This window comes from Falco peregrinus, chromosome 6, assembly GCF_023634155.1.
Source record: "Falco peregrinus isolate bFalPer1 chromosome 6, bFalPer1.pri, whole genome shotgun sequence".
NCBI classification, from domain to species: domain Eukaryota; kingdom Metazoa; phylum Chordata; class Aves; order Falconiformes; family Falconidae; genus Falco; species Falco peregrinus.
The window spans coordinates 17,989,077-18,000,659 of NC_073726.1; the positions used below are offsets into that span (position 1 = coordinate 17,989,077).

The following is an 11,583-nucleotide window of genomic DNA, read 5'->3' on the forward strand; positions in this document are numbered from 1 at the left end:
TTTTTGGATTCTGAAGATTGTTTTTGTTCTCTCCCTGCTCAGCAAATTGGAGTCTTGGTGATGACTCTTGTACTACTGTACTGTTAGGAAGTGTATTTCTTGACTGGTGTCAACTGTATGTTTCACATACAAGTATCAACAAGAATGCCTATGAAACACCCATGAAGCTCTCGGGTTTTGGCACTGTTCTGCTGGGAGTTTCTGCCACTGTGTTTTTCCCTGTGTCAGAATTCTTTCAATATGTTTAGGGAAAAAAACAAACAGCAGCAGCAGCCATAAACATGAAATGTGTATGCTAAAATATTCAGCAGTTCTTTATAGTTGAAAAATTGCTGTCTATTTATAAATGTGTATACATGTTTATGTACAGTATTTCAGAGTTTATTTCTTGGCCTCTATGATGTTTACAGTTGTTTCACAATGTTTTGACTCCTCCAAGAGGGATCTTGAAATTGCTTTTTTTTCCATAAGCAAATAAGCCACTGAAATCTCTCTTAAAAGTCAGAATGTTCCTGAAGGAATTCCAAACAGCACTGAAGAAAGTCATAAACTTGCCAGTTTAAATTTCACTACCTTTATAGACAAGTAACTTTTTAAAAGGTGGATGCCCACAATATAACATTTTCATATCTCGCCACAATTACAAAAATGAATTTTATTTTTCTTAACTGTCAGCTTTCTGGCTTTTGAATACAAAATTGCTCTGGTTGTTTCATTGGAGAAATCGGGTATATACTACTGAAATATTCTAAAATTTTCTTCTCAGTTTTATTACAGTTTTAATTTTGATTGTCCTTTATTTATGATAATTCTCTTTAAAGAGAAAAGTCTTCCATATGTTATGTGAAAGGCTGAATGATGTAAAAACTGACTAATTTGAGGTGGGTTCTGCATCTTTGGCAGCTGATATGGATTGTATAATGATTTTGTCCAACAGCAGAATACAATGTGCTCTGCATAATAGCTATTCTGCATAACAATCTAGAAAGACCTCCTGGTGTCAGGTGACCATTTGCAGAAGTTGGCAATCTTTCTCCCAAAATTTTGGACTAAAGTACTGTGATAATGATCTGTTCATTTCATCTACAGCCAGCTGCAGCAAACCTGTGAAAGAATTCCTGAATTCCTCCACGTATGTTCAGTCTCCATATTGTGCTGTGCTTTGCTCTGCAAATACTCTATGGCTCTCCTATCTCACTATGTCTTCTGTGTGCCTCAGAAGTCCTTCCCCTCTGTTCCCTCTGTAAGATGCTTATTGCCTCTCTTTAGTCATCCCGTATCTCTTTTATCATTCTCCTGAAGTCTTGTTTCATGCTGCCTTCGTGCAAAAGATCAGTATTTTAAAACTCTTTGAATATGCAAAACTCTTAAGATACTGTTATGCCAGAAAGTATTTTTGGCAGCAATTAACTGGCATTTGATATAATGACAAGTACCAACCTAATAAACATTAGTGTCTTATCAGGGTATCAAGAGCATTGCATACCCTTGTATTCCACCTCCCATTTCCCTCTTCCATCTCGGTCGGCATTTTTACACACCTTGGACAGTTCTGACTGTTGATGCCTGGGAACATAATTTTCGATTGCTGGACTGACACAGTAAACACAAAGTGAACTTGCATGAAGTTATAGTAATTTTATGACATAGGTCTCATCTTGCTCAGAAGCAATTAATAAATGTCATTGATCTAGCTGTTCCTAATGCAAGAATCTTAAGAGATTTCTGTTCCTAAATAAGGGCTATGAAAGTGGCATTTTCTCAAATATAATTGTAGGAAAGTTACCTTTTCCAACAACCCTATTTGTTCCAACTTTTATTTATTTATTAAAAAACTGTGTTACCTAATTTGAAAAAGGACTCTCTTCAGGATAAAGCTTATACTAAGCTATTATTATAAAATTTGGATTTTAGCCTCTTTTAAAGCTCCTTCTTTTGGGGAAGAAAACACTGTACTAGGGGTCAAAATACAGCTGGTACAGCTTGAATCCTGTGAGTTTTATTATTACTCTTGAATTTGTTCACTTAGATATTTTTCAGGGTCATATTATTTTAGCAGAGGTCACAGATACTAAAAATGCAACCTGGTACGTAACTGAAATGTTAGTACTATGTAATGTAGGAGTTCTGACATGAAGAGATCTCATAATAATATTTTTTTCCATGATTTTTCTGCCTCCTCGGATTTTTTATCATGTTTTCTGATTTTCTGTGGTTTGGGGATTTATTTGGTTCTGTGTTGTTTTTTGTTTTTTGTTTTTTTAAGTATGGCCATACAATGATTTACAGACATGAATAATGTTAATGATATTATTCACATGAGTTAGACCAGTTCTTTTCCTCAAGATCTCTGTTCTGTGAAGGGGTTCCTTTTCTATGTAATTACTCCCTGCAAGGTCAAGGGACACCATGAAGGATGGGCTTATATTGGATGGAGAGAAGGGGAAACACATTCTTGGATTAGTGTTATGGAAATGACTGAGAAATGTTCATATTACATGATTCTATGATTCCGTAGCAGTTATACCTATGGGAGTCCCATCCACTAGGGGATTTCTTCTATAAGGACCTGCCTGATGGCAGTGGCTGGACTCCCCAGTTTAACAGATTTTGAAAACTCAGCTGCTCAAAACCCTAAGCAAGTCAATTTAGTTTTGAAGTTAGCCCTGCTCTGAGCATAAAATTGGACTAGATGAGCCCAGAGGCCTTTTCCAGCCTAAACCTATTATTCAATGCTTTGTCTTTAAGAAATAATTTCACATGTTGTCTAACATTTATGTGATGGTAACACAGCCAACCATTAGAGGATTTCTAAAGTACTCAATGATTATGCAGCCTCTTGCAAGTCTTTCATGAAGTTTTAACTGTAGATCCACCTAGTTGGCTCACGTTGTGACTTCTGTTGTTTGAACGTGGGTCTCGCATGTCACCATTGTGTTCTTTATGCTACACATTTATCTTGCACAATCATATATATCCCATCTAATTAACTGTATTTTGGTATTTTTGTTACTTCCTAGAACTTCAAACAATGAGTCAGGCTGGTGAAGAAAGTTCCAGTTCCAGTGACACTGAATTGGGAATCGAGGAGCAACCTATCTGTGCTCTAGCTCCAACAGTTTACAGCCAGGATGAGGGGTCCACTGATGTAACAGCAAGTCCTGCATTTCAGTGTTTAGATGAGGTACCATGCACTCCAGCTTTCTCTGTCTGTAACAGTGCATATTGCATCCAAATCAATTAATCTGAAATGTGTATTTTGTTGTTAGTAATTGCAAGTTGTTACTATAGGCAATCTGTAGCTTCCCTGATTCTTCTCTGAATTTTTTTCTAAGTGGTAAGAACATCTTGTGAAGCAGAAACTTAGATGGGGCATATTCTTGCTGGAGATAGTGTGCTTAATAGATAACTATATCATTTTTTTCAGTGATCATGGCTTCAAAGGGAATGAGAATGGAGAGATACTGTTTTGGTAGTATTCTAGCTGTAGGGGTAATTGAATTGCATCATGATTTTTAGAAGGGCTCAATAGCTGCAGGAAAAATCCAAGGTAAGTAGCTCCTGAGGCACTAATAACTGATCATGACAGAAGAAAACTTTTGGAACTCAGGTGGTTTTTTTGCAGAATTTTATGTGTTAAGGGAACTTTTAGAATACTAGAAATACTTTAGATTTTAAGATATCAAATACATATCAAACGGAATCCTTAAAAATGTAATTCCAGAAGAGACATTAAGACATCATTTAATCCAGAATTTATACTGAAGTAGATTCTCTGCCGATATTTGTCTAATTTGTTCCTTAAAACTTTAATTGATGGAGGTAGTTCTTTGGACATCCTTTTCCAGCATTTCATCATTGCTAGAGTTATAAAAAAAGTTTTTCCTAAATCCCAGTTTAAATTTCTTTTGGAGTGAATAATGCAGTTTTCCTCTTGTCTTTCCCATAGGGACAGTGGAGAGCAATCGATTTCTGCCCTCTTTATAATAAAAATGTACATCTCTCTTACATCATAAGCAGGCTCTGCTCATACGTCACGTTTTCCTTCAAGTTCTTCCTTTCAGTTGCTTTACTTTGGGTTCTTTCCAGCTTGGATCTGTCAAATGGGTTTGCTAGCCCAGGTCTCTCTCTCAGCCTTGGACCTAAGGTCAGTAGAAAAGAAGTGACGAGAATTTGTAATGAAGAGGACACATAGGACTGCCCCTTTCCTATCCTGCTGCTAAACACAGCATGAAGCTGCACAGCTAATCTCTCTCTAATTCCTTGTGCATTCAAGTGAAGTATACAGGGGAGAGAGAGATTTTCACTTTCAGTCTGGTGCCAGTATATGCTGAGGCCACAGCTTCCAGTATTGTTGTAGCACAAAACCCCTTTCTTCTTAGTCCAAGGCAGCTGCAAAACTCCAGGACAGCTCAAGTCTCAGAGGGAGTTGACCTCTCACCTTACAGAAATCCTCCAATCTACTAAAAGTATGGAAACTGCACTTCAGGGAGTACTTTATTTTCCAGCTACTCCCATTCTTTTTCAATAGATTTTCAGTGGTGGAAGAATTTTTGATATGCCAACAAGAAGCATATGCCTAGTACAAGATATCTTTACCCCCTACCCTTCTCCAGATAAAATAAAACCAGATGGTATAACATTCTAAATTATGTTCTAGATTTCTGCTTTGTTTTCCTTATTTTTAATCATGGTGAAAACTTATTTTTCTAGACTTATTCTATAAATTCATCAGATCATTTGACTGATTTTTTTTTTTTTTTTCTCAGAAAAATCTTTCCAATGAAGTTATTCTGTATGTCAAATTTAAGGCTAACTTGTTTAACTGATAACATTGCAAAACATTAATGGGAAGTACAGGGTAACCTTAGTATTAGAAGTTATTCCTAACTCTTGGAAAAAAATGTGCAGTGGAAAACTGAAGTAAGCAATTTGCATAAGATTTCATAAATGAAGTCTTTTGGTCACTTTCTCAATTTTTAAAAGGGACCTATGACTCATTTATTCTTACAGAATTTTTAACATTTCATACTCGTACTTTATGGGTCAATTTGGCTTTTCATCGCTTATTCGCATTTCTTCTCTTCCACTGATGTGTTTGTTTTCCCTTGTTGAACTTTATACGTTATTCAGAGATAAATATATGACTTCGGTCACCATAGAGGTTGTTGCATTGACACTGGCTTCAACTTCTTGGAACAGCTTTCAGAATTTTTCCACAGAAGCAGGGTTGTATGATATTATCAGTCGTTCAATAGCTAGTCATTTATGCCTGCATAGCAGCAAATACCTATCAGAAGGGACACCTTTTGATATTATAGGATTTATTTGAGAACAGATATATCCCTTCTAGCAGTAAACCTTCCAGTCAACCCAGTCTTGTTTTTCTCATATGAACAGCAGTCAAACATATAAATAGCAAGAAGTCAAACATCTGCTCTCTCTCCTTAATTTTTAATAACACACAGTAACATTGCTTAGCCTTGTGGGTTAGGTTAAAATATTACAAACGGGATAGAGATTTGAACAAAGGCCATTCAGTCCATCCTGACATGCTTCTTTTCACCAAATGTTTTTGTTTATTAATCAGTTGACATCAGCCTGACTCAGTACTTCCACTGATACTGGTTAGAGAACTGTCATACATTCAAAAAACGAACTTTCCACTTCTTTAGCTTTTGTTGCTGTGTCCTTGAAATAAAGGCCTCTGCTCTAACACTTCTAATGGAATTTTTTGACTTGTGAATCTTCCCTTATATCCTGTTTTCTTGTAGTATACGAGGTTAGAAATAAATCTGCATCGTGTTAATAACTTTCATGGAAAAAATGCTATATTAAGATGCAATAAATTATACTTTTTTCATTTTGAATTTAGTGCATTGTAGACCATATATATGTAATCTAATTCTTAAAAGCAAAAATGTATTGAATTTTGTTACGTACATTGTCTAAATTTCAAGAGCTGTTGATTTTATAAAATGAGTATTTACTGGTAGCTAGCTTCAGCAAAATGGTTTGCATTTATACTCATCCTTTGCATGCAAATTTATGGGGTTTTTTTCAATAGATAATAATACAATACATTTTACCTCTCCCTTTACCCTTATGTCATTCTTAATACAACACTATTACTGCTAAAGCAGCTCAGGACATACTGAAATTGCCATTTGAACAGAAAAAGCAACAGAACACGACATGAAACTGGATTAAATGCTCAAAATGACAAGATTAGGCAGAGTGAAAATAATAAAGACTCATTAAAAAATTGCCTCCTACCCACGCTCATAATTTCTGTCCCTGTCATTTTTGCCCTTCCTTGCATTGTTATAGTTGCGTTTTTTCCCTTAGGACACTCAGGTCATTCTTTCCTTTCCTCCACCTGATCCAAGCTTTCTTGTTTTAGTGGGAACGTCAATAAATAAAACATCGCTTGTCATAATGATGCTGTTGATATTTAGTTTGTAATCTATTGCAGTCTTCAACTCCTTTTCTGTTGCTTAATTTTTGTTTTGTTACCCAAATCACAGTTACTCCCAGACACAAAAAGACCTACTCTATACATCTTTCCAGCTGGATAGTGAATAGACAGCTGTGCTCCAGGAACAGTTTTTCATCCACTTTGTCTTTGCAAGATTTCAAAGATTTAACAAAGTTGATGAATTGCTTACAAAACCTACTGGTTCATCTTTTTTGATTAAAGAGACTATAAAAAAACTAGTATTCTTCAGGTTCTTTTATTTAGAAGGAGAAATCAGTCATGGAGCCTAGTATCTTTTAATTCTAATAATTCCATTTATTTATAAATTGGGTACAAGCTCTTCTTTTTCTGGGGAAAGAAAAAGGATAAATCACATGGTGGGATGGTAGTTTCTCCCAGTTTGTATTTATCTTTTTCAGTTAGTATTGTATTAGCAGTTCTTGTTAGACTTTACTCAAGAGTAATGTCTCTGAGCTTTTCTATGCTGTGCTCTTTCTTTCTCTTCCTTTTGTTGGTATGTTCTTGGCTTAGAAAGATAGTTGTTAGTTCATTCAAATGTATACCTTAATTTTTAAAACAATACCAGATGAAGGATTCTGCAACATTAGTCTTGCATGTCTTTGTAGTGCATGCTATGAGGGAGCTATCCATTCCATAAAATAGTGTGTTTGTGAAAGAAAAGTGCTTTACTATTTATTAGATACAGTGAGCGGGTACCCTGTTTGGAAAATATCACAATAATGCCTTTCTGCTAATGAACATCATCTGTTTATTTGCTACATCTAAACCTGCAGAAGAATAAACTCCTTTGGGTGTTTTCTCTGATTTGTCTAAAGCAGACCGTTGCAATCTGTATCTTATAAAGATAAAATGAACTGTCCCCCCCCACCTGATGCCACCAGCAAATCTTTCATTTGCGCAGCATTTTTTTAATGGAAATTGTCACTATCATGCTAATATTTCTTTTTGCTGGTGTCAAAGAGTCCTATTGTCCCTATCTGTCAGGAAGCAGAAAAGAACCTTTCATGAATATTTGTCATGACTATTTTGAAATTTGGAGTCTTTCTGAGATTAATGAACTTCTTACCCCTGACTGCCAAAAGCGGTTGAACTGCTAATGAAGATGTTAACCAAAACTCTGGTTCTACCGGAAACACAGAAAAATCTCCATGTTTACCAAAAAATGAACAGTATTGTGACAAAGACTTCTCAGGCAAAATTTGCTCCTGCTGATCTGATGCTGATTCATGTGGATCTGCTAGCTGGAAAAGCTTTAATGTCATGGAACGATGCATATATTCAGTGTTTGAATGTGGTTTAAAGGGGGAAAGGTACTTTTCATTTTTCTCTTTTTTTCTCATCTGTGCTGCAGGAAAGAAGACAAAATCACATAAAGATTTGCTACAACTTTCAAATATAAATACTAAGCATTTAATCTGTTTCTTCAGTGGTATTCCAACATCTAACAATGCCACTCTAGAAAATACAGTCTTTTCCAATTTCTTTTGCTAACAAGCTGTTTTTTAATTTTCTCCTAACTTAGGCTAAATGGTAAGTATAAACAACTTCCCTTTAAAGAAAAAAAAAATTAAAAAAAAATCAATACATCTTTAAATGAAAAATGTACTAGAAAAGCTAGCTTGGTAGACTAAGATAAAAACTTTTTATATGAGAACCAATTTAATTTCTGTTCACCTACACATACTGTAGTCTGCTTTCTAGTCTTATAAAGTATGATCATCAGTATATTTTTGCATCGTAACCATAGCAGTGGGTAATTTGTTTCAGTACTCTCCAAACATGTATGAGCTCTGTCCAAGACGTAAAAATCTTAACACAGCTGTTAAATGCAAACTTTTCAAACTTAAGCTGATCCTGGCACACTGCACTTTATACGCTTCAAAGGCTCCTGGCACAACAAAAAAGGTGTATGAGTATGTTGGCACAGACAGCAAAGACAGATCTTGCCTCCACCTCAGAGGAATCTGACTACTAATTAAATAAACCTTTTTTAACTTAGTTAATATGGTCACTGTTGGAGTTAGCTAGGGATGATAATGTGTCTGTAAGCTGAAGTCTGGGGTTTTTTACAACAGCTTTCAGCAAGCAAGCAATGGTTTGCATAGTGAATGTTAAAGCACTTGGTGGTAGTGATAGGAAAGTTGATTGTTCGAATTGATGGTAACTCCTATAAAAAGCTATAGAGGAGTGGGGTGAATTTACAGATGCTTTTAAACAGCAGGAGTGGGAGCAGAGCCAGCGTAATATGCTCTTTCTATTGAGAGATTCTTTTTACTACTAGCAGGTGACATTGTGAGGGAACAAGGCCAGGAAGCTGTTGGATGTGTTTAGATTATCACAAAGCAGGTGGTATTTCTGTTCATTCCTGAAAAGCATGCTTGAAAGCATTTATGATGTGTCGTTTCTTCTATGCTGTTATAAAGCCAAGTGCAAATTTCATGCCACACAGGAGAATCACAGCTCCCTAAATAACTTTTAACTGCAGCATCTTCTTGTGTTTTGGCCTTTTCCCAACAATTTCTGCAACTTGTGAGGCTTAACAAGACAAGCATATTGCTGTCATGTTCCAAATCTATCTCCCTCTTCCCATTTTCTCACCCAAAGTATGCATTTGAGACCTGATATTCCAAAACAGGGTGATCATGTACTAAATTGTAAGTCTACCTGGCCTTGGCTTACAATGTTTACATCAACACAACCATGTGATGAGCAAGTTGGAGCACTGTTAACCAAACACACATTCGGTAAAAATGCCCAGTGGTGGAGAATCATTTGTTAGATGGATTAGATTACTTTAAATGTTAAAAAGTTAATTTCTGGTTTACTTTTTCAAAAACACCTTTTTTCCAAATGCTCCTTAATGAACAGAGGCTTAAAGATTTGCCTGAGACTCTTTATCTTTGGGTTTAGTATATAGAGATTGAGCTGCAGAGGTAAGCAGGGGGGATTTTGTACTCTCTCCGAAGAAAGAAATGGGAATTTCTGTTTCTTGAAGTGGATCCTGCTTCTCCATAAAAATCATTGTCTCCATGTAATTGCTAAAAAATAAGTATCTAAAACTTGTTATTTTCTATTGTGTAATTCTAAATGTTGGCATAATATTTCAGTAGAAGTGCAATATTAATTAGACTTACAGTTTGTCTTGATTGTATGAACATAATTAGGTAATTGGGGATATTTTTTTCACTTACTATTTTCCACGTGGAATACCCTTGTGATTCATACCCTGTTCTTGTGGCTTGTGTGAGGGTTTGATTTGACACATCATCTTAAAACATTGTTTTCTGTTTCTGGTTACCATTGAGGATGATAGCCAAATGAACTTCTGGCAGAAGTACTGTAACTCCATAAAAGTTTCATTAAAGCTGTGAATGAAAGGGTTCAGTTTAGTAGGTAGAATGTTTGCATTTAGCAGGGCCTGTGGATGGTATTGCTCAGCCATTTTTCTTTGAAACTTTTGCCAGTGTCTTTCAGGCCCATATATACCATATTCTTTTTCTCTTATCTTCTGAAAAAAAAAGCAAGAACACACGTATAAAAATACATTCCAAATCTCTTCCTTCATAGGCCAGTATTTAGTTCTTATCTCTTTTTCTCTATGAAAACTAACTTGCATCCTTTGTTTTGATTTTTCTGTGACTCGTAAGTCATAGAAGCTAAGTAAATGTGTCACTTTCTTCTTTTGTTTGATTTTGGTTTGAGTTACAAACACAGTGTTCTAGGTATGGATTGAGAACCATCTTAATTTCCTTTGAAAATAATCATATAAATGCAAGTTTATTTTCCACCGAATTGTCAAACTACCTGTTTGCAGCTCATACTCGGTTTGACTGTAGAGTTTCTTCAAAAACACCATTAAGGAAACAAATATTTGCATAAAAAAGGGAAGAAAAAATGTAAAAATCTCTGCTTTCAAACCTTCTTTTCATTGCTTCTCTGTTGTTTCCCCTCCCACCTTGTGTTTTTTGTTTAAGCAATGCATAGAAAGCCAAGACATTACAGTCTGCTTGGCTGATCACATTGAACAGATGGGTTTGTGCCTTTACTTTTTGGAAATAACCCATAGGAATTTTGCTAGCAAAACAAAAAAAGTTAGTAATCTTCTTCAATAAAATTCACAATTTAAATATTAGAAAGACTGAAACCACAACTGTTTTCATATAACCAGTGTTACATAGTTGTTCTCCATAAATTGAAAGACATGGTTTGAATTACTAAGCCTTAAGTGAAGACCAAGTGCTTTTGCTTGTATAATAAATGGTATGCTTTAATTTGGGATATTATTTCTGTTTACATGCCTTGATGAAACTTGCATGTGATATGAAAGGTTGTGTGTAATACAAAAAACAGATTAGTATGCTTCTCCTCTTGCATGTTAAAGGTACAGGTTCTGTAAACTCTTGATCAGACAATTACTTTTTCTTTTCCAAAATATGAATAGTTTCAAAAAGATGTCTGAGATTTCAGCCTTGTTATTTTTTGGCAGCTGAAGTGTCATAAACTGGATCTCTTAAGTACTGTCATTACTAGCAATTACTATCCTGGCATGTCACGTTGTCATCTTTGTTGGTCATCTAAAGTTATCTGTGTTTTCTTATTGGTTCAGTTTTTACAGAAAAACGATAAAATAATTTAGGAGATTTTTTTTTATAGTCCCCATAAGCATGCATGACAGTAGTACAGTTTTAAGTGTGACTTAATTTTATTACACCAAAGAAAAATAAAAATAATGCTTGCAAGAAGTAGATGGAGTTACACTTTGTAAAACTAGTACACACTGACAAAGATTCAGCTACAACAGTTCCAGGCAGGTAATACTCAGATTTGTGTAACAGCGTTACTCTTCCTTTTTCTTCTTTTTTTTTCTTTTCCTTTTTATCCCACCTACCCACCCACCCCCCTTTTAAAAGTCATCAGACAAGGCTTTTTTAGGTGATGTTAGTCACATTTGCTTATTCTGTAAAATTTCTGTGTTTTATGAAGTTTCCTTTAAACAGGATAAAAAAAGGACAGTTTCTCTTCTAACAACTTAGCAGGAAAAAGACATTTTCAAGTAGAAGCTTATAGATACTCCTAAGTCATAC

At 35.3% G+C, this 11,583-nt stretch overlaps 1 protein-coding gene across 1 annotated transcript in view; it reads left to right on the plus strand.

The window, feature by feature from the left end:
• The first annotated feature begins 2,077 nt into the window (after window positions 1-2,077).
• The window catches only part of CCDC146 (coiled-coil domain containing 146), a 66,709-nt gene continuing 57,203 nt past the window's right edge, over window positions 2,078-11,583 (plus strand). The window contains 2 exon segments of the mRNA XM_055807673.1: window positions 2,078-2,087; window positions 3,021-3,184. Coding sequence (XP_055663648.1) covers window positions 2,078-2,087; window positions 3,021-3,184 — 174 coding nt within the window.